This window comes from Chelonia mydas, chromosome 13 (genome assembly GCF_015237465.2).
Source record: "Chelonia mydas isolate rCheMyd1 chromosome 13, rCheMyd1.pri.v2, whole genome shotgun sequence".
NCBI lineage: Eukaryota > Metazoa > Chordata > Testudines > Cheloniidae > Chelonia > Chelonia mydas.
The window spans coordinates 3,164,394-3,187,261 of record NC_051253.2 but is presented as its reverse complement, the minus strand read 5'-3'; the positions used below and the strand labels follow the sequence as shown (position 1 = coordinate 3,187,261).

The window sequence follows — 22,868 nt, the reverse complement described above, 5'->3', positions numbered from 1 at the left end:
TTTAGTACTGGGAGCTAGCCAACTAAAACACCCCCACTGAATGTTAGTAAGGGAGCAACAGTCCCCTTATACAGGGGATCTAGTGAAGGCCAAAGTATAACTGGGTTCAAAAAAGAATTAGATATGTTCATGGAGCATAGATCCACCAGTGGTTATTGGACAAGATGGACAGGGATGCAGCCCCATGCTCTGGGTATCCTTAAGCTTCCAACGGACAGAAGCTGGGACTGGCTGACAGGGGCTGGATCACCTGATGCTTGCCCTGTTGTGTTCATTCCCTCTGAAGCACCTGGCACTGGCCACTCTCAGAGACAGTCTACGGAGCTGGATGGACCATTGGTCTGACCCAGTATGGCCATTCTGATGTCTCTGATGAGTTCTCAGCAGCAGGGATGAAGCCCCAGCCCCGCTAGCAGAGTGCCCCCGTGCCCCCAGAGGTTCCCAGGCCCTAGGGCTATGTCTGCAGGCACTAAAACACCTGTGGCTGACCCCTGTCAGCTGACTTGAGCCTGAAGGTCATCCAGGCCCAGGCCCAGACTGGGCAATTTCAGAAGGGACGGGTGACTACACTCCACCTGCAAAGCCCCACCCCAGCAAGGCATTAGACCATGCCCGGAAATGAGGCTTAAATCACTGTGAAAAGCAGGCCCTCTCGGAGCCCGGGTAGCAATCTGTGCCACCTCCCAAGAACAGAAGATGAGATTCCATGCAGCACCCGGTGCAGACGAACCCGCCGTGCGCACACTCTGCTCCCACTTACCTCCTGGGCAGCACCCATGGGAACGAGGCCCACTGCAGCCGCTCTCACTCCCAAACAGTGGCAGCGTCCAGGGGAAAATCACAGACGGATGCCCTTGTCCACATGTGCTGACCTAACCCATCCCCCCTCCCCACAGCTAGGGATGGGCCTGCACCCTCCCCCCGCCCCGGATCTCTACACCCTCAGACTCTGGCTGGGGCATGAGAATCCAGCCTCGGATCCTTCCACACCTGAGTTTCAAGCCTGGTTCCTATCATGGATCAAACCAAAATCTCTGCTCCAGGTGCCTGGGGAGGGGGTGAAATCTGTGCGTGAATCTGAATTTTGCAGCTTGGGCCCCAGAGAGACCTGAAAGCGGATGACAGGAAAGAGCAGCCCAGCAAAGAGGAGAATTTGCCTTTCAGTGGTTTCTCCTAAGTTCCATCTGACCCCACATCTGCCAGCAGTGCAAACAGCTGCCTGCGTCAGACCCAAAAATAGCTCTGTCCCTTCTTGGCCCCGGGGCGAGGGACAGGGTCCCTAAACAGCTGTAAATATTGAGCTGCAGCAAGGGAACAGCGAACAAGGTGGGGGATCTTCTGGTGAGAAAAGGAAGAGGGGACCGAGGCCGTCTCTGCATCCCTGCTTGGAGGAGGGCTCCAGATCCTTTCTCCAGCCAAATCTGAAATGACTGGCTGGAGTGCTACAGTCAGGTTCAATAAAAATACCTGCACATCCTCTGCATTTGCCTCTGCCAGATTGCACAGTCAGAGGGAAATTTCAGCTTCCACACAACATGCCCAGAGCTTTGATCTTCTAACACTTTAAGACCGTTCACAAAATTCACTTGTTTTCCTCCCCGTGTCTTAAAACCAGAGTTCCCAACCTTCCCTCCCAACCCTATTGAAGTGAGCCAACTAAACAGCACACGTGGCCCTTCATTCCAGAAGGTTGGAAAGTTATTAATAATTTTTCTGGGAAAAAAAAAAGATTTTCCTCTGAAAGCCTTGTGCCCCATGTGGTCTATGTCTTTATGTGAGTTGCCGAATTGGGGAGCATCCTTTCAAGATGTGGCACATTTATTTTCTTATTTTCCTGGAAGACATTCCCCACGCAGTTAGCCAGCCCAGACAAAACTACCGGGTGGATTCTAAGAACCCGGGGCAGAGAAAATACTCCAGAGTGTTAAACCGAAAAATAATATGTTCTCTCAATGGAACAATTCCTTTGCTTCGCATTTGTTTGAGCTGCACAGTTTGGACCCGGGTCTGACATTTCCCAGCACTAGTGGGCGCGTGGACGTAGGATTTTGATTCAGGCTTGGCACTAGTAGCTGAGGGTGCATATGGTGCTACTCCCTAGGAATTTCTCCCTGGTGCAATTGATTTGGAATTCTGCAACCAGCTGATGAAGGGACTGGTGATCATTCAGCAGGGTGAGGTGCACTGCTCTCCCTGAAGCACAGTGCCTTGGACAGTTGGAGCCAGACGGTCCAATATTAGGTGCATGTTAGGTGATCATCTCTTGAAAAAATGTAGGTGGATAACTAGGTATCAGTGCCTCAGCACTTCCAAAAAGAAAGGGAGGACTTGTGGCACCTTAGAGACTAACCAATTTATTTGAGCATAAGCTTTCGTGAGCTACAGCTCACTTCATCGGATGCATTCAGTGGAAAATACAGTGGGGAGATTTATATACACCCAGAACATGAAAAAATGGGTGTTATCCTACACATTGTAAGGGGAGTGATCACTTAAGATGAGCTATTACCAGGAGGGTGTGGCGGGGGGGGGGGTAGAAAACCTTTTGTAGTGATAATCAAGGTGGGCCATTTCCAGCAGTTAACAGGAACGTTGGAGGAGCAGTGGGGGGTGGGAAAAATAAACATGGGGAAATAGTTTTACTTTGTGTAATGACACATCCATTCCCAGTCTCTATTCAAGCCTAAGTTAATTGTATCCAGTTTGCAAATTAATTCCAATTCAGCAGTTTCTCGTTGGAATTTGTTTTTGAAGTCTTTTTGTTTTAATATTGCGACCTTTAGGTCTGAGATCGAGTAACCAGAGAGATTGAAGTGTTCTCCGACTGGTTTATGAATGTTATAATTCTGGACATCTGATTTGTGTCCATTTATTCTTTTACGTAGAGACTGTCCAACACTTCCAGTATTCCCTAGGTATTCTTTAGATTTAGTGTATATGTAAATGAGGGAGGCGTTAGCCCTGTTTACATGCTTCTGTCATCTCGAAGGCACATGAAAACCTCTGGAGAACCACCCTACAAGGGGAGCCATTAGGAATTCTACATTTACTACTGTGCAGGGATCACAGTATTGGGACCGTGTGTTCTGGTCTATGCCCAATGCAGGAAGAGACCTGGGGTGATGAGTGTTGAGATTTCAATAGCACCCACCCATGGCAGGTGCCAGGCAGAGGGGGCTTTTACTAAACCTCCTTCTAATCACCTGTGAAATTCCTTCAGGCTTCCAAAGGCAGGAGATTTTAGACAAATGAGATGTTAGAATGGAAATATGTGGGACTATCGACATGTAGCACCCACAGCCAGACACACCCCGATGCAGGAGGCCTGGCCTTTGAAAAAAACCGGGGCAGTGTACACGCAAGACACAGAGTTTGGAGCTTGGAAAAATACTTGGATTCTCAGCTGGGCCGGCTCCTTGTACCATGGGGTGCAGCAGCAGGCCCGGTGAGACTTTTCACAACAGTCAAAGCCTGCGGCTTTGCCATCAATTCTTCCCCACGCGCTCTTGTGCCGCTCGCCGAGCAGTGGCGTTCCGCCTGGCCCCAGAGGTGCCTGCATTTCAGTGCCGAAAGGACTTCACACACACACACACACCCCCCATATGTGCATGCTTGGAAGCACTGGAGGGATCCCTGAGCAGAAAAGGCAGTAGCTGAATAAAGGTATCATCGGTTTGGCCTTTCTCCAGCTCTTTCCAGCCCTGCATTTGAAAGCCCTTTTCCTATCGTTTAACCAATCCTCCCAGCACCCCGAGGCTGAAGAAGCCTGAGTCAGACAGAGGTTAAGCAACTTGCTCAGGACCATGGAGTGCAGCTGAAGTAGGGATGGAAACCAGGAGTCCTGGATCCCAGTCCCCAGCTCTGACTGCTGCACTCTAATTTGGGCGTCCTAACATGATGCCACACGCAGGGAAATTAGGAAGCACTGTTTCTGAAAGTTGTGTTATTAAAAGGCTTTTTCAGACTTTTCCTTCCCCCCAGCAGGCCACCTTGCTCATGGTCAGAGGCTCTTGGGGCGCAGAACATCCTGGCACACGACTAGCTTGCAAGGGATCTTGGTAAGGAGCAGAGACTGGCCTCTTTCTTTCCCATTTACATCGGCGCCACATGGTGTTTACCCATTGCCAGTGAGGTGAGACAGCTGACACTGTCGGGAGCTGCTATTCCCACAGCCACATCTTTGCTGCAGGCAAAGCTCGTTCTAAAGTACTCCAGCGAGATCGTGTCGGGTTCTTGGGGGACATAGTTCTTACCGAGATCCTGGTTTCCAGGTGCCACGTCTCCCGCTTTCTTTTGGCTAAACCTTCCCTCCCAGAGCAGGAAGTGATGCTGCGACCTATTGAGTGTGAAGTGGCACCACTGGACCTGGACAAGAAGCCCTATAGATGCCCCAGCATATTCCCGGCCGAGGCTTGTCTCTAAATTTCCAGCCTTGCCTGAAAGTTTCCCATTGATCAGAGGCAGAGGGACCCTTAGCACGTGGGTAGCTCCGATCAAGCTGCAGCACTGAGGATGCTGACATGCCCTGCGATAGGTTATCACGCTGCTTCGATACTCAGGACACAGCTGCTTTGTGAGCATGGCCCAGCTTCTGTACCGTCACGCTGTTCTTCTGTCATCACGAGCCAAGCGTCACCTCTGACTCCTGGCTTTAGGCTGGGCCAAACCAAACTCCCGGGCTTGGAGACATCCCAGAGGTTGGGATGTGGGTCCCACGGCTGTAGTTTGAACTGAGCTGATCTGAACTGAAGGGGTCTGTGAACCGATTCTCCCCCTCCTCTACCCCGCCCCGCCATCCTGCTGCAGACCTGTTCAGAGCCATCCTTGGAAGGGTACCTACCGTCCTACCTGGGAATTGAAATCCCCTCTTCCTCTGGAGACATGCAGGCAGGCACACTTCTCTCCCCTTGTTTCTAGCCCTACTCTTCGTGTATCCACACAGCGGCAGCTGGCATGGCCACGTCGAAAGCCTTACTGACACACACGGGTACAATGGATACATACCTTTGTCCAAGTATCCTTTAGGACGTGTGTCACTGGATGTCCCAGCCACTCCCCTCCACCTCACGGGGGTTTCTGCATGCTGGGGTGTGTGAGATACCCTGCAACTCCCGGTCCTCCAGTTGGAGTCACGTCTCTGTGCCCGGCCACGGGTGGCTGCCTGCTCTGCTCATGTGCCTGACCGCGCCTGAAAGGATCCGTCAGGGCTCCTCCCAGCAGAGCTCAAACTAAAGAGCTAGAACCTCCTCTCCAGCCGAGGAGCGCTCAGGACCGCTGGGGCTTGCGGGCGGGGGCCAGTGCAGCTGGAATGTGGCCCGTGAGCAGGGCCAAAATATTAGCCCTGGTGAAGATTCCCAGCGGGGGGATGGGGGGGGCAGTGCAGCTGCACATCTGGGCAGCTCTTGGGCACCAGGGAAGCACCTCATCTGGGACCCCGATGCAATAGGTGGTAGGATGAGCGTGTGGGGTCTAGCCCTTGTATTTTAAGGTGTGCTGGTGGGGGGGGGCAGCAACCCAACCTCCCCCCCTTCCTTGAGACGTTAGCTGCTGGATCAGAGGCTGCCCAGCCCCGTGCGAGGAGAGAGCCGAGCTTACGGTGAATGCGCTCTGTGCCCCAGTATCCCATGGGCAGATAAGACGACTGTCTTTGTGTGGCCTTTGGGGAGGGGTTCTCTCCCATTACGCGGCTGCGGGGCGTCTAGCACAGAGAGCCTTGATCTTAGCTGGGGTCTCAGGCTGCTCGTGTTATGCTAAGAACTGCTAATAATAGCGGGGGGAGGGGAGGTGCCTGCAGATCTCCATGACCTCCCAAGTCGCTTTGCAGAAATGGCCCAGCGGCGGAGGGGAGGGTGGCAGGGCCTTAGAGAGGAACTCCAAAGGCCGGTGCCCGTATAACCTCGTCCCACAGCACAGCAATTCCCAGAAAGGGATTGGTTTGGGGTTGTTGTTTTTTCCCCCCTCTAATTTAACTGGAACCTGTTTTGATTGGATTCAAGGCCTGAATAAACAAACTGCGGGTAAAAGGCGGCACTGGGTTTATGAAAGAATTGAAAACAAAACACGCACTGCATCTGCCAGTAAGCCAGAAAGTTCAAGGCACGCTTTGGCTCGTAGGCCCCTTCGGCTGCTGTCATGCAGGTTCAGGTCTCAGGAGGGGGGATCTGGCATTCTGCGCCTGCAGCGTGCGTGCAAAGGCACTAGTGACGGACACCCTTAGCGTGGGTGAGGGGGGTGCCCAAACCATGAGATTCAAGGCACATTCAGCTGTGCACGGCATGGGAAGAAGGACCACTTTCTTTCTTTATTGTTTTCTACAGTGCGTAGGAATAGAGTTGTGTTCTTTTAAATAGCGTGTGAACCCTCTGGTGGTGCTCACGGTGTTCTGCGGGCCAAAGACCAACTAGAGCAGCAGAGTGTCTGTGCAGTTGTGTGTTGTGTGTATTTAGTAAACACAGTTATTTGGACCCCTTGCGGTACCTTTGTGGTGTTATTGTGTAAAAAGCAAAAGACCCAACATTTTCTAAAGGCAAAGTGAGATTTCAGAGCTCTTTGTATTTTAAGTGGCGATTCTCAAAAGCTTTCGGCGTGCAGGTGCACAAGGCATACACATGGCCTAACCTGCACATGCCCAGTTACTGTGACTGTATGCCCCAACCGGGGAGCTGCACGTGAAAACACACCCAACTCAACGTGTGTGTGCAACTTCCCGATGGCGCGCACAAGTACGACAGCCGCACGCAGGGGGACCAAGGGTGAGATTTTCAAAACTGACTAAGAGTTTCAGCCATACAGCTCCCGTCGCCATTAATGGGTTTTGTGTGACGCCGGTCAGCCTTGCAGATCTCAGCCTAGGCATGCAAGTGTGTGCCTCACGTTTTGAGCAGGGTTTTCAAAAATAAATGTCCAGAGTTAGGCTCCTCCATCCATACTGAGGCCTGCGGTGCTACGGGGCGTGCTCAGCACCCTGGCAAATCAGGGCACCTGCCTAGATGCCTAAGTAAGGACCCAGCAGCCGAATATTTTTGATAATGTTTCTTGGCCTTTTTACGGAGATGCCTAAGTGCCGCCATGTGACCACCTCTGGGGTGGAGATTGCCAGCCAGCACACAGCACCACAGCACAGAAAGAGGCCATTTTGGTGAAGGACACTGGGGCAAACCTGAGCTCTTACAAAGAGTGCCCCAGGGGATCTTCACGACCTCCGTTTTCAAGAGAAAAAACAGCACTTGCCATGGAAGGATAAAGGGCTGAGTCTGCCCTAGTTAAAACATAACCTTGACTTTGGTCCATCTATGCTGGAAGCACTCAGACTCCTGGGGAACTAAGCAGACCTAGAAATGAGCTGGCTGATAAACAGGGCTCGAATCGGGGTGTCACCTGCCATTTGACTGCATTGCAATTTACTGAGAACCTCATTCTGCTGGGTTCCCTTCGCAGAGCCCTAGAGCGCAGAGATACAGTTCCTGCCTGAATCGCCTGAAACCGGGCTGCACAATGCACCTGATTAGCGCGGGCACTTCTTGCAACCTCTGAAAGGTGTCATGTCCCACGGCTGCTGCTAATGGAGGGAGAAAGGGATGGTGCAGGCGCCCACGATAAGGGGAAATAGGAAGAGACAAGAACAGGTGAGAGGAGGAGGTGCTGGGAATGAAAGGGTGGCTGAGAGAAAGCCCGTCCCCCTTCCTCTCTTCCACTGCTGGATTTACCTTCTCCCTTGTTCTCTCTTTTGAATTAAACTCCAGATCCCTATAGAGTCCCTAGAGGCAGACACTGTCTCCTCATTAGGGCCTCTGCCTCCTTCTTCTTAGGCATCTAGCTACAGCATCCTTCTCCTCCAAGGTTAACTTCACCGGGTCCCGGCCCAGCTCTGAGAGCCCCAGGAATGCTTGACATCACCAGGAATAACACAACACTGCCCTCTCAATGGTGCTGGACGTGCTGGGTTTGTTATTCTTGCTTTATCTGCAGTTGGAGCAGCTGGGCCTTCCTTCCCATCTGACTATTTTCAGCGCGGGAGAAATTAATTTTAGTTCAAACAAAAACATGTAGTGGAGGGATTGGGGCTAGGAGCAGGGCGTGCACCCCAGCAGGAGGCTGAGTGATTAATGGCTATCGGGGCACTGCAGAGAGAGGGAGAAAAGCCTGCAGCTTGCCCAGTTCCTGCACAGCGTCCATCAGCCAGAGAGAAGCAGGAAGGGGACTCGGCCAGAAGGAGCTCTCAGGTCCCTAAGTAGCTTTAGTGGGAGAGTGCTGGGCTCCGGGGCCAGCAGCAGGGTGCTCAGAGCAGGCCTCGAGGCTGCTAGACCTGGGGCGTGACACTGAACCGAGGCCCGAAGTGACTCAGAACAACACTCTGAAGCAAAGCTCCCAGCCCAGAGCCATGTCCTGGCTGTTGGGTGTCCCCTACTGGCCAGTGGAGGGCTGTCTCATCCCCTCAGCAGAACCTGTCGAGCGATGGCCAGAGGCACAGGGCTGCTTCCCGCACCACCGCTGAGCTGGCTAGGCCTGGAGGAGCCGCACTGGGCCTGGCTCAGCTGGGAGCCACACTTTGCTTATCTTCCCATTTCCTCCCCTTCTGGGAACAGCACATGGGAGCCGCTCCCATCCTTGTCACCACTTGCTGCGTCTGTCAGCTGGTGGCCAAACACTGGAGCAGATGTAACCAATTAGCGGAGTCCCCCACATCTGGTGGCTGGACTTGTGTGAGCATGCTGGGTCATACCACGGTGGGGATTCGAACCGGGATCCTTGAAGCCTGGGGGCTAAAGCCGGGTCTGCTGCCCAGAGCGGGCAGGAGCTCCCAGGCACGCTGCACGGAAGAAGCAGCAGAACATGCACAGGTGCTGGGCCCAGGCCCATCTGGTGTCTTCACAGAAGGGACTTGGCACCAGGATCTATTTCCAGCTGCTTCGTAGAGGACCGAGAGAAACAGCCACCGTGTAAGGGTAATTTAAGTGGAACAAAGATAGGAATTCCTACTGCTAGTCCTTGCCCTGCCCTGCCCTATGGGACACACACCGATGGTCCTATGGAGCTTTTTGCCCTCTGTGCACCACTCCAGCTCAGCCCTGCCAGGGGTATTGAATGAGCCTCTCTGCCTCTTCCATTTCTCTCCTAGAAACAGGATCAATTTAGTGCACAAGGAAAGGAAGGGGTGGGGGGGGCAGTCTATTTTAATAATCAAGAGGCCAAGGATTCCCAGCACCTCCTTCCCTCTCCCTACCCCAGCTCTGTTCATCAGTGCAGAAGAGTCCCTTCTCCCCCACCCCGCCCCACACTTGTACTGTGGAGAGTCCCGGGTTCAGACTCAGGGTCCAAGCTACAGCACTGGATGCTCTTCCCTACACTCCCTGTCCCCACTAGCTCACAGTTAGGCCTTTTGTACTGGGCTCCTTAGTGCCAGTACAGCACGAATGTCTTTCCACCCTGGAAGAGGGGAAGCATCCTGCTCCTCTGGGGTCCAGTCACTTAGCTGTACAAAATGACCAAGCACATTTCAGCAAAGGACATGGAAGCATTTGCAGAGGCACCAGCCACGACATCTCAGCCTAGTTTGTTGCTTCAAGGCAAGTGAAAGACAAACCACTCCAGGTTCTCCACTCGGGCAACAGGCTGGAGAATGGGGCCCAAGAGCTGCCAAGCAAGGGAACTCACTCAGCACCATCCTGTCCCATCTTTGCAGCTTTTGTGCATTTCCAGTTCGGCCATGCCCTGTCTCTGACCCTGCAGCTGTCTCAGCCCTTTCAGCTCCGCTGAATCCTGGTGGAGAACTTTGTTGTCCCGCATTCCCTCTTGGCCTTCCCTGCTTATTGTCTGGTTTCTTGGCTGGCCAGCAGCAATTCTCTCTGAGGTTCTGAATCTTGGCAGAGCTTGTGCTTGGACTCCAAAGTCTGCCTTGACTGCAGCCCAACCCTCAAGCCTAAGGACAGATTCTGGTGTCCTGTACGCTCCGGGACTTGGGAAGGAGTTACTCCTGATTTACACAAGAAGAGCTGGTGGAACCAGTAGCTCGAGTTCAGCAACCGCGGCACCAATCCGAGCTCTAAAAAGAGTAAACAACAACTTCTAGGTACCGCTCCCCAGTGCACACGCAGCAACCTGCTAGCACGAAACTAACTCTGAGTCACACTTTCTCGTGGTGGGGAGTGTTTCGTTCAGCGACGTGTACCCAGCTCCCGTAACTCTTTGGGTGCTACAGGCACAACTTCTGAAGTATCCATCTAAATTGTAATCTGGAAAATTAAGCACCAAGCAGATTCATAAGAACATAAAACCATAAGAGCTGCCATACTGGGGCAGACCAATTGTCCACCTCGCCCAGTAGACCAGTGCCAAATGCATCGGAGGGAATGAACAGACCAGGACAATTTCAAGTGATCTAGCCCCTGTTGTCCAGTCCCAGCTTCTGGCGTTTGGAGGTTTAGGGACACCCAGAGCATGGGGTTGCATCCCTGACCATCTTGGCTAATAGCTATTGATGGACCTACCTTCCATGAACCTAATTCATAGCATTGATAAGTAATAATCATGATAATCAAAAGCCAGTTTTCTCTAACTTCCCCTTCCACTCTCCACCTGCCAAGCACCCATCTTTGTTCCCCTTCCAGTCCCCACCTGCAAGACCACTTCCTCTGTGACGCCTTCCTGGGCTGGTTTCAGAGTAACAGCCGTGTTAGTCTGTATTCGCAAAAAGAAAAGGAGGACTTGTGGCACCTTAGAGACTAACTAAGGTTGCCACTAACTATTGGTTCCTAACTAACCAATTTATTTGAGCATGAGCTTTCGTGAGCTACAGCTCACTTCCTGGGCTGGGTGACACCTCCCTCCTCCCCGCACTCCCTTCTCTCTATGTTGTTTGCCTTGCACATAAACCCTGCTGTATCGTAATGCTCAGACCTGCCGTCTGATGGTCTTCGCACTTCGCTCCATCCTTTGGCTTTTCTAACTCGTTGTGATCAGTGTGTTTCATTGTTATATCGTGGCAGTTCCGTGCTGATTTTTACCCTGGGTTGGGTAAAAACAGCCTGGATCTGGGCCTGTTGTATCATTCCCTTTGCCCACCACACTTGGTATTGTATCAGAGGCAGCTAAGCCATTAAGCTTGTCTGGGATGCTACTTCCCTTTCCAATCTAGACCGTTTCCTGCACAAGTTGTTTCCTTCCACCCAGGTCAGTTCCCTTACACCTTTTGCTCTACTCTTTCACCGGGTGAGTAATGTTCTAGAATCTGCTTGAGATCCTACATTCATAACCCTTGGTCTGTGACATCAAAATTATTCTGGCTATAACCAGCTGTGATGACCTCACTTGGGAAGGATGAATAGGAGCAGATGACCTAAGACACAAAGATCCTGTTGTCATGCACCCGAGACTCTTGGATTAATTCACTATTCTGCCTTTTTCTTATCTGCTCCTTTCTCCATCACTGCTGGTCCCTTGGTCACTAATCTTGCCTGTGACCCTTCTCACATGCAGAGGGAAAGCAGTTTGACATGACAACACATGAGCCATCTGTGGTGGGTTACAGGAAGGAAAGGAGCCCTTTGCAGGAAAGGGGAAATGTCTATAAAAGATTCTCTTACAAGGAATCTATAGAAAGTGAAGGAAATATTCCCTCTGCACCAGGAACCATGCCCCATGGAGCACTGGGAACAGAAGAGCTGCCATTACTCATATGAGAGCAGCTTGCTGAAAGTAGACAGACGCTTCGCCATATGAGACTTCTCTGCACTCTTCAGCTGGTGTCCACCCACCTCACCCAGCTTCGATTGGCAACGACACTGTGCATTAACTCACCGCAGCCTAAACAAAGTCAGACTGGAGCAAGAGAAGAGAAGAGATGAGAACGCTCTGATGCAATCAGAGGGTTAGACTACATGACTAGATGACCCTTGTGTAGTAGCACACAAACTCCATTGGGCTAGTTTTGGGGGGGTGTTTCAGATAGGCTTTCCCAGTTGGTGGGATTTATGCACACTGGCTAAATTCAACCATTTGGACAAAGATGCATTATAATCTGCTCTTGCAATTTGACTGTTCCACTAGCAGTAAGGAGCGTAGAGACCACAGATTGCTTCTTATCCTAGAGTGGAGAGTCATAGAAATGTAGGTTTCAGAGAAGCAGCTGTGTATATTTCCCCATGTTAAGTATCCTCACACCTTCTTGTCAACTGTCTAAATGGGCCATCTTGATTAGCACTGCAAAAGTTTTCTTCTCCTGCTGATAATAGCTCATCTTAACTAATTAGCCTCTCACAGTTTGTATGGCAACTTCCACCTTCTCTGTGTGTATATATAGATCTTCTTACCGTATGTTCCATTCTATGCATCCGATGAAGTGGACCCGCCAATTTGCCCCAGCGGCTTTCAAAGGCAGGGATCTTAGCCTGCAAGGGTAGGATGGAAATTCACTCTCCAGGCTCAGTTTCTCTACTGTCTTCTCACCTCTGGCATCTGCATGAAAGAGCCTTTTAATGCATCGCAACATGGAGTTCCTGAATATCCTGAATACCCACCCATACCCCTGCAGCAGGCACACAGCAGCGAAGTGGGTGCCAAAAGGAACATTTTGCTTCTGTGATTTTACTCGAGATTTCTTTGTACAGGAAAACCTGCAGCGGAGCAAGAGCTGAATGAGACTGAGTCAAGTCTCATACAGTGTTAGCCGGTTATGGCTACAGCTGCCTGCTTAGAGCGAGGAGTCGTTTCCATCCTCTGCGAAAGCATCTGAGCTGGTTCTGCAGTTTGACATGCAGACCTGGAGTGGTGGCATACACCCATTTCTGGTTCCCCAGCTCCTCCCTGGAGCGAAGCGTCAAACTGTGCCCAGGGTCAGTGGTTATCCCTGTGGGCTGTTGGCCCTTCACTGCGTAGGTATTCCCCAGATTCCTGCAATAGACACCAGCCAGTACGTGTGCTGCCCTCTCCCCCAAAATCGCACCGGGGCAGAAGCCAAGTATCTCCCCCAACTCCCCACTCTGAAATCGGCCATGTTTCTGCCCCACTGGCTTTTTCCATGTGGACTTATTGTACTTCAGTTAAGAGAACTGTTTATTTAAAACCCCAAACCAAAAACTCCCTTGCTCTGTGAAGCAACAAGATTAATGATGTGGTTGAAGGGACTGTCTCCAGAAATCATTCAGCTTCATTAAATGTTTTCCAGACATGGCTCTCCGGCTTCTCTTTGCTCCCTGGCTATAGGAAGCTTCTTCCCCCTTAGAACGTATGCAGCCTGGGGAGGCCTGTCCAAAAGTAGCGGTCCGAGAGGGCGTCCCAGTGGCCGGAGTTAACATCGCTCTGGGATTTCAGTAGCCTCTCCAAAAACAAAACCCCCTTTGCTCATGTCCCCAAGCTCCCCCCGCCCCGGGATTCCAACGCCCCCTGCAATGGATATTTGCACAGGGATATTTCAGCCCAACAAAGCAGAGAGCTGGGGCGGCTGCCAGCAATATTTCTTCATGTAAAAACAAGTGCAGAGGGCTCAAAACAGAGGAATATTTCCCTCACTGCAGCTGCCCTGTCCTCTCCATTCCAGCAAGTGCCAGTGTAGCGCCTGCTACCAACTCCTGACTGGTCCCATCTATTCCTTTGGGGTAATCCTTCCCCAGTGGAGCTGAGTTCACTTAACGTCCCTCCCTTTTCCCACTGGCTGGACAGGGACAGGAGATGACCGGGTGACTTTGCCCAAGATCACACAATGAGTCAGTGGTGTGGACAGGAGGGCTGGTTCTGGGAGAATAAGACCCCATCTTCTGCCACCCAGCTTTTGGCCATTTCCAGACCTGAACTAGAAACAACCCTCTATTAAAGTTCTGTGATTTCACTCCCGGGTTGCAGCCAGGGCTGGAGGCAGAAGTGTTGAAATACTGCGAGCAAGGATACTCTTTCGCTGGTGCTGGGCGACTCACCAGGGCCCATTTTCATGGTCATTCCCAGTCCAATTTTGAGGACTCAAGAAGTCCAGAGAGTTTATTTGAGCACCTGAACTCAGCCTACTAGCAGAGAAAGGACAGATCTCGGTTATGATGCACCATGTAATTCTTCCTAGCTATCTGGCTGGAAAACTAATTAACATAGTCTCTGCCTCCCAGAGTCACCAGGTAGGAGCGGTTCTAAAATCTGGCCCAGACTCTACCAGGATGGAGGGGACTGCTGACTACGCTGCAGGGCTTGTGGTCCAAACATGTTGCACTTCACCCATCAAACTGCAATGACACAGGCAGGATCAGAGCCCCGGGGAAACTCCCATTCAACGAGTCCAGGGGAAATTTTCTAAAGCACAGATGGGAGTTTGGCACCTAACTCCCAGGATTACTATTCTTTATTTTTGGCATTGCCGTAGTGCTCCGGGCCCCGCGGCGCCAGGCACTGCACAAACACCGCCCCTGCCCCAAAGATGATCTAAATAAATCCCATCGACTTTCAATTGATCTCCGCCATTGCTCTGCCATGAGAAGCGTGAACAGGACAAAGTAGGGCTGATCCACGAGCACCCAACTTTCCCCGTGTCCAGCGGACGTCCCTCATGGACGAGGAGGAGGAGGAGGAGCTGGATGAAGCTAAACCCAAGCACAGTGGAGGCTTATGCTAATAGGCAGAGGGGAATATTTAGAAGAGTTTTCTGCCACCAGACCTCCTCCAGCCTAGGTCATCTGTCCCCAAGTTTTCAAAGAAACCTGCAGCATAGGGGTCCCTTTAGGCTCAGGGCTCTCCCATCGCATTGGCTGCCACGTGCTTTCTGCCGTCTTGTGGCTAGCTGGGAGATTGCATGCCGGCCTGTGGGATGATGACCAGGTCTCAGTCAGACACATGTTCATTACTGCCAGGCTTAGGTATTGCAATGCTGTGCAACTTAGCTTTAAAGCATCCGCCTGGAAAGAGCTGCATCTGCTGCAGAATGTGGCAGCTGGTCGCATCCTCGGCAATACGACTGGGCTCCCGAACTTATCTCACCCTTGGAGGAGGTTCACACGGCTGGTTCCCTATTAAACTCCAAGTCAGGTTTCCGTTCTCGGGCCTGATTTTCAAAGCCATCCAGGGGCTGGGCTCAGGTTACCTAAAGGGCCAGCCCATCTTCCAGAGCCTTGACTGCCCTCAACAGCTCTGCTCTGCAGAACCAATGGGAGATTCCGTCACAATACCCTGAGCCTGCTAGTCCCTCAGGCTATCCTGTCTGTGTGACTTTGCAAATCTGGCTCTCTCCCAAGAGAATTCCCTTTGCCTTTTTCATGAGCTCTGATTCCTTCCACACCAGGGTAGAATTCCCAGCTGTGACCACAGCTGGGTCGAACACATTTCAGGTTTTTCCTTCCCTTTGGCCTCGTAACTTTGTGTATGATGTGTCGCTTCTGATCACGTCCCTGCTCGAAACGTGCACCCTGGAATTCATTTGAATGGAAACCTCATGTGAAATCCTCCTAAGAATAGAAAGCATTCAGAAGAGGCATTTCCCCAACGGATTAGGAAAGAGGAAGTAACATCGGATTTTTATTTGTAGCACAAACTCCAACCTTCTTCCCAGCTTTAAAAAGACCACCACAAAGGACTTGTGCAGGCATCAGAGATGTGGCTGCACCCTCGTTCCTGGCTGGATCGTGTACAGCTGTTCAGTGTAAATGAGCTTCTTTACAAGGGGATTAAGAGATCTGTGACAGTGCTGGCCAACAGACAGACAGCAGGTCAAATATTCAGCATATGAACTTTCCACACTCCCTTCCTCGGCCCACAGCCAGCTAGAGAGCTGGGAATGACTCCGAAACTCACATGGAGATGAACATGTATGGAAACACATCAAACACGCATGGAGACATGTATATTTCATCCATTCACCGAATGACACACATACACATGTGTGCGCTCAGCATGACGAGCGCCAGCGGTTTATACATGACTGAACTAGAGCGAAATGAACTGGAATGAGGTGCCTTAGCACTGTCTAGCTTGGGTTTATTCACACTGGTCTAGGGACACCAATCTAGTTAAAAGTCACACCAGCAAACACTCCAATTGCCCCAGGGCAGTGTCTCCCCATTAGGGGTCGGCCCAAATATAACAACGCTGCTAACACCAGTGCCAGTTTCCCTGGTCTAGACAACCCCTTGGCTCGTCGAATGGTCTCCCAAGGAAGGTGGTGGAAGCTGATTTGAAAGAACAAGAGGAGACGTTCTGTACGGAATGTCCTGCACTATCCAGAGGTGATCGGGCTGTTCTGTCAGCTCTGAGTTCGTGTTTCCAAAATAGAGTCTGAGGTGGCTAGCTCCTTGATTTGCATATGCAGATAATAAACGAACCCAAAGAGGTTTGTAGTTATGTATTGAATGAGCTTCACCACACCCCCTTCTGCAGTAGGTAAACATTATTTCCCCGCCTTAGCAAAATGGCTAAGTGACCCACCCGGGGCCACACGGGAAATCCGTAGCAAAGCCAGGTCTACAGCTCAGGTGGCCCCACACTCAGTTCTGTGTCTCTCCGTCCAGCTGCCTTTGTTTGGGGAGGATTCAGGTGCCCAGATTTAGTGTCAGCGTTTGTGACGTTGGCCCAATCAGAGCCTTTCCATTTCCGCCCTCCATGTTCCCAGCCCCCGGCCAGCCGTGACTCCTGCCACTGCTCCCACCTCACTGAGACACAAAGCAAAATATCCCGGATGAAACCCTGGCCCCATTGACTCAATGTGAGGGTTGCCACTGACTTCCGTGGGGCCAGGATTTCACTGCAAGTGTTTAGTATCTTCTGTCCAGTGAGGCCAAGGGGTCACTTTAGAGAACTGACATATTTATTTTACATTGGCAAAGACCATCCGATGCCTGCGGGGCTGGTGTCACCTGATCTTGAGTGGCTAAAAAAAGACATTTCCCAGCTGTTCCCAGAGCGATTTCTGTTTGTTTTATTTTCCCCAAATAGATCAGTCACCAGTGAGATGCAAGCCAGTGGCTCCCCTCCTGGAGAGTTGCTGTTCTGCCCTGCACCAGAACCAGGGCTGCAGTGTGCATGCCGCAAAACAGAGCAACCCTCTGGGACATCGCTCAGCCTAGCTCTCTATGGCGTGTCACTGGATCCGAGCGCAATAGCGAGGGTCTGCCACTCTGCATCTGCTTAACGGATGGGGGAGGCGGGGACAGAAAAACTCCCGCCTGAGGGGGGCAGGGTGACTGGAGGGCACTTTGGCCTGCTTGGGGCACATGCTCTGGGAGGAGTGAAGAGAAGAGTGGTGCTGGCTTGATTAAAGAACAGGACAAGAGGGTTGGGGAAATGTAACCGGCAGCTTCTCCCCGTTGAGCTGTAGCACAGATTACGCCTGGTCGTGTCTAGATTGGTTTGTCTGGTTTTTCGCTTTAGACTTAACAGCGCCCGGCAAAATGGAGCCCCGATCCCTGGCTTAGGACTCTCGGTGCTACCGTAATACAGATCACAAATAATTACGAACAGTGATGGCACTTGTTGCATAGCAGCCAGTTCTGACGGTGCATTATCTACTGACATCCCACATCTGCTGTATCTACTTCAGTGAGATTTTTGAAAGGAACCCAAGGGAATTGGGTCCCCAAATCTCATTGAATTTCAATGGAACATGGGTACTTAATCCCCTTAGACTACTTTGAAACCCCCAGTGACAGGCATTTCGAATGCACCCCTGGGTGTAGTACTCCCCTCCCGCCCTGGAAACCCTGGCGGGCCAGTCTTCCTGGTGATTTCACAGCACACACTCCGCCAGGTCCTCTCCCGAAGTATCTTTACTAGCATGTCCTCTCTGCTGATCCACGCCCGGGCAGAGGGGCCTCCCCCTGCTCCTGGCTCAGCCTTTTATCCCAGCTGGTGAGCTGATTACCTCGTTAACTCCTTATACCCCCTGCAAGTGACCGTGATCCCCGCTGTCCTTCCAGACCAGTCAGACTGCCCAGCTCCCTTCCACGGTAGCCAGACCTGGTGCTGTGCCTGTTGTAAGGGACCAGGCTGCAGGATCCCAAAAGGGGTCTGTTTAGAGCTGCCAACACCACCCTGTCACAGGTGTCTAAGAGCCAAGAATCACTAAACAGTAGACAGGGAGAGATTGTACCATCCCCTGCCTGTCAGCTCAGCTCCCAGTACTTTGATGTCATAGGTGTCCTTTTCTCATTTCCACTTCTTCTCCTATCTTCTCTTCATTGCCCAGGGCAGAGTGATCAGGGAATGGTTTCTACCAAGAGGTCGCTGGTACATTGCGCAATGAAGATGGGAAAGCCGAGGGTCAATCCCATTTCTTACAGTCTTCCAAAATGTAAATAAGTGTACGGTGGCCCGGCTGGGTGGCTCCCTCTCACCTCCAAACGCCTACAGAGAATCTCCTTGAAAAAAAGCCCCAAAATCTCCTTGGTAATTTAAGGCAAAATCCAGCACTTCCGATCAAACTGGAAATGAAAGGGTGAAAAGCAGAGAGAACAGTCTGAACTGCATCTCCAAGCTCCAGCTGTACAATTGTCTTCTCTTGTTCTCAGATCACCAGTGGAGGAGAACAAGCAACATAAACAAAACATTCCACACGCCGCTGGCAGGGAGACAAAAATAAAATATACCAACCTCCTCGCCCTAAATAACGTACATTTAAATAAAGAGTGTGTCTAGCCCTGGCTGGTTTTCTGGTCATTTAAACCGTGGTGATCCAGGGAGCAGAGCCCTGAGTGGGTGCAAAAGCCAAGGTCTTAGCAAGCACTTCTCTTCCACATGTCTGCCATGCGCCATGTTTCATCAAAAGTCATCGAGGCCCTTGGGTTCAACGTCAGCCACAGTGAGCCCTTCGGCTGGCTTCTCACTGACGCCCCCCCCACGCATTATGATTGTTGTTAGCATTTGTATTGCAGGAGTGGCCAGCAGCCCCAACCAAGATCTGGGCCCCACTGTGGTAGGTGCTATAGAGCTTAAATTCAGCCAGCTTGTCCAGAGCAGAGCTCCAGTAAATATTTTCAAACCCATGGAGCCCCAGCATGCCCTGTGGGGCAGAAGCCCAGAGCCTCGGCACCTCCCGCGGGGCTGAAACCCCAAATCCTGGCGCCTCCCGCGGGCTGAAGGCCTGAACCCTGGCGCCTCCCGCGGCCTGAAGCCCCGACTCTCCGGGAAATACTTGGTGAGAATTTACGCCCTGGTGTTGTACCTAGACTGAGTAAGAGACAAGTCCTTGCCGGCAAAGAGCTCAGACTCTACATACACGAGGCGGATGAAGTGTGGGTGGTGCAGCAGAGACCCATTCGGTACGTCTACACAGCAAGTCTCAGAGCCTGGGTTGACAGGCTTGGGCTCCCGCACTACCACCAGCTGTGTAATGTTACGGCTCTGAAGCCCGGGGAGGGAGAGGGGCTCCAGACCCCAAGCTGCAACATCCACACCACTGTCTTTAGTGCAGTAGCCCGAGCCTGTTGACCCAGGCTCTAAGACTCCTTACTGCTGGCTGTGTAGACGGACCTACAGGGGGAAGAGACGTGTCCCAGGTCAGCCAGGATAGAACCCAGAGCTGAGTCCCACGCCAGTGCCCGAGCCACTAGCCCACGAGGCTTCTCTGTCCACACACGTGAACACCAGTGGGAGCATCTCCGCAGAACTAAGCCAGCAGAGTTGTTCCTGTCGGAGCTGGGCACAGTCAGCAAAAGACAAAAACAAAAGGGTGGGAGGTGAAATTCTGGAGCTTCTGCTCATCTGTGCCTGGAGAAGCCGCCTTTCATTTTAATGTTGTGCGACCCCCTGTTCTCCCAGCTCTCTTCAGGAACACTCTCTACCTGCAGACATTTGGTTTAACACACACATGCGGAGGCATGCCGGGAGGCCAGTCCACACTATTCCCGAGTGATCGGCGCAGTCCTGCTGTGAGTCAGACCCATTCCCCTGCAGCAGGAAGCAGTGCTTTAAAATTGGATCTCTCTCTTTTCTCTCTCTCTCTCACACGCAGGCTGAATTGTTTTTAAAAACTTGGTGCTGGGAGAGGAAGGGGAATCACTGAAATATCATTAGACAACCTGGAAATAAACCCTTCTTCCAGGGACTGTACTGAAAAGATAAAATAATGAAACAAGCAAGATGTGTAGGGGAAGGCCATAAATTCACGGCGTTGAAAAATCCAGGTGTGGAGACTGCTGATGGAGCAGCACGGGAGCCTTGAGGGCTGAAATCCCTGCCCAGCCTGCAAGAGACAGTGGCCCTTCCTCTGTAGAGTCGGTGAAGTGGTGCCTCCGTATTGCCGACCCCAAATGTTCAAATATCATGAGTCATTCCCCCGCCCCCAAATCATGAGAGTTAAAACATCGTCCATGTGGTGAGCTCTGTCTGTCTTCTGGCCTTTGCAGCGCTAGGGTTCCTGTTTCCCAGCGCAGCTCTGCAAGCTTAGCTCTCTCTCAGCCTGGCCAAGCAAGCCTATCATTTACAGGGGGGCCAAATATGAACTGCTTCGGAGAGCCCAGAATCACTGCAGGTGGCTACCCAGGCCTTGGTCTAAAGGTCTTGTGAACGCAGATCCAGCTCTCTTTCCAAGAACCCCTGGGGATGCATTTGCATAAGTGGACTTTTGTTTTCCACTCATGTTTCCGTATTGCCCAACTCGAGACGGGGAGCCTCTGGCACCAGCTGCCCCGAGAAGCAGGGATGCTGTGCCCTGAGTCTGCAGTAGTGCCAGGACCCTGCACCAGCATCCCACGATGCCAGGATGGGGCAAGGGAGAGCACAGGGAATCTGACATCTCCTGGAGAATGCCATTACTAGTGTGCTTCCGGTTTTCCACAGGCTTGTCGACGCTGGGCCGGGGCCCCAGCTAGTGCAAATCAGCATAAACTCAGCTGTGTGGATTTCAGTGGAGCTGGGCTGAGGAGGGTCTGCCCCACATGAGTTTCACATTGTCACGGAGTGTGGGGGAGTCCAGGCCCTGCACCCCTCTTCCTGGGATTCACTGAGACTCTCAGCCAGCCAGTAAAACAGAAGGTTTATTGGACAACAGGAACACAGTCCAAAACAGAGCTTGTGGGTACAACCCGGACCCCTCAGTCAAGTCCTTCTGGGGGAGCAGGGAGCTTAGACCCCAGCCCTGGGGTTCCCTGCGTTCCTCCACCCAGCCCCAAAGTGAAAACTAAACCCCCCCAGCAGGCTCTCTCCTGCAGCCTCTGTTCACATTCCTAGGCAGAGGTGTTACCTCCCCTGTCCCCTCCTGGCTCAGGTGACAGGCTCTCAGGTCCCCCATCCCCAGGGCACATTCCCAGGTCAACACTCCCCCCTCCCTGCTGCGTCACATCGTCACACACGTGCATCACATTGGTTTGTGGGGGCCTGAGCTACAGATGTGCCAAGTGCCCACAGTGCAGGATGAAGCCAGGGATGGCCCCAGGCCCTCAGCACATCTGATCCTGCATCCATCGAACCCCGTTACCAATGTTCCAAAGGCATGGAAGAGCAGAGCCTTCCAGCGTGTCACCCGGCTAATGCAGCGTGTGAGCACGGGCGGGAGGGGGATAGATCTGTGATCACAAGTGCACATTCCCTCGTTAGTGCGGAGAAGGGGCCCTTCTTCCTCACTCAGATTAGTGAGGGGAGCGGGGGAGAGAGAGGTTTTAAGGACACAGCAAGTCTCCAACAATTCCTAAGCCAGAGAATCTTGGTGAGATTAATTTCTCCAAGGGGACCTCCTCATGCCAGTAGGCCAGGCTGCGGCCAGGACACACTGTCCTCCCGATAAACATCTAAGGGCAAAGTGAGTTTATGCCAGGGTGAAACGCTTGCAACAGCCCCATGTTCTCTCCTCCCCAAGCCACCATTCTGACCAGTAACACCAGGGCTGGCTTAACACCAGCTGGACGGCAGGGAGGCGAAGGTGTTTCACCGGAGACGGGGCTGGGAGTGATTTCACCAGAGTGATTGCTGCCACAGAATGAAGAGAGGGAGTGTCTGTGGCAGGCTGGGCTGGGGATGAGGAGAGCTCTGATACCATGTAATAATAACAGACTGCTTCCCCTCCCTCCCCTGATCTAGCTGGAGAGCGACGTGCAGATGAATGTGAAGTCTGAGATGGTCCGGATCCAGCAGAATGTCGCTCAGAACCAAACAGCCGCCATGCTGGAGATCGGTACTAACCTATTGAACCAAACGGCGGAGCAGAGCAGGAAACTGACCGTTGTGGAAGCGCAGGTACAGCGGGAGCATTCTGGGAAACAGCTCGTACCAGATACACCCATGGCTGCCCTGAGGGAGACACGGGGCCTGGGTTCTAATCCAGCTCTCCCACTGACTCCCTGCGTGATCGTCCTTGGGCAGATCACGTCACCTCTTGCCTCAGTTTCCCTACCTGTAAAAGGGGGATGATATTTCCCCAGTCTTCCAAAGGAGTTGCAAGGCTTAGTTCAGCCACATTTGTAAAGAGCTTTGAGCTGCTTAGATAAAGGGTGGGGGTGAAGTGAAAGCCATTACATGTGGCTCCCAGGACTTTCGCGTGGCTCCCATCTGCAGCATGCAGGATTCGGACGGCCAGTGAGGCAGACCAGTCACAAAGAACTCATGGCTCACGTGCCTTATGGGTGGGCTGAGATTTCTAAAGGGATTTGGCTGCTCAATCCCCATGAAAATTAATGAGAAGGGAACACCCAAAGCCCCCCACAGGGCTCTGACAGTCCCACTCATGGAGCCGATGTGGTCCATGTAAAAGAAGCAGAGACCATGGGTTTTGAGTGCAAAGTTTTTAGGCTAGTGTGACCAACAGGGATCACATAATTCATCCAATCAACCTCTGCTCCCTATTACTCCTATGGCCCGCTGTGTTGGATAGACCAGGATACGCTCTCCCCCACTGCGGCCAATATGCATGGTATGACATTCTATTGGCTTGAATGGTTTCCCTTGGAGCTGGTGTAGTGCATCTGTGGTGAAAT

At 52.1% G+C, this 22,868-nt stretch overlaps 1 protein-coding gene across 1 annotated transcript in view; it reads left to right on the top strand.

Moving 5' to 3' along the window:
* The window catches only part of ANGPT4 (angiopoietin 4), a 46,940-nt gene that overhangs the window by 6,317 nt on the left and 17,755 nt on the right, over positions 1-22,868 (top strand). Inside the window, exon 2 of the mRNA XM_027824945.3 lies at positions 21,976-22,131. Within this exon, the coding sequence (XP_027680746.2) occupies positions 21,976-22,131 (156 nt within the window). The remainder of the gene's footprint in view (positions 1-21,975; positions 22,132-22,868) is intronic.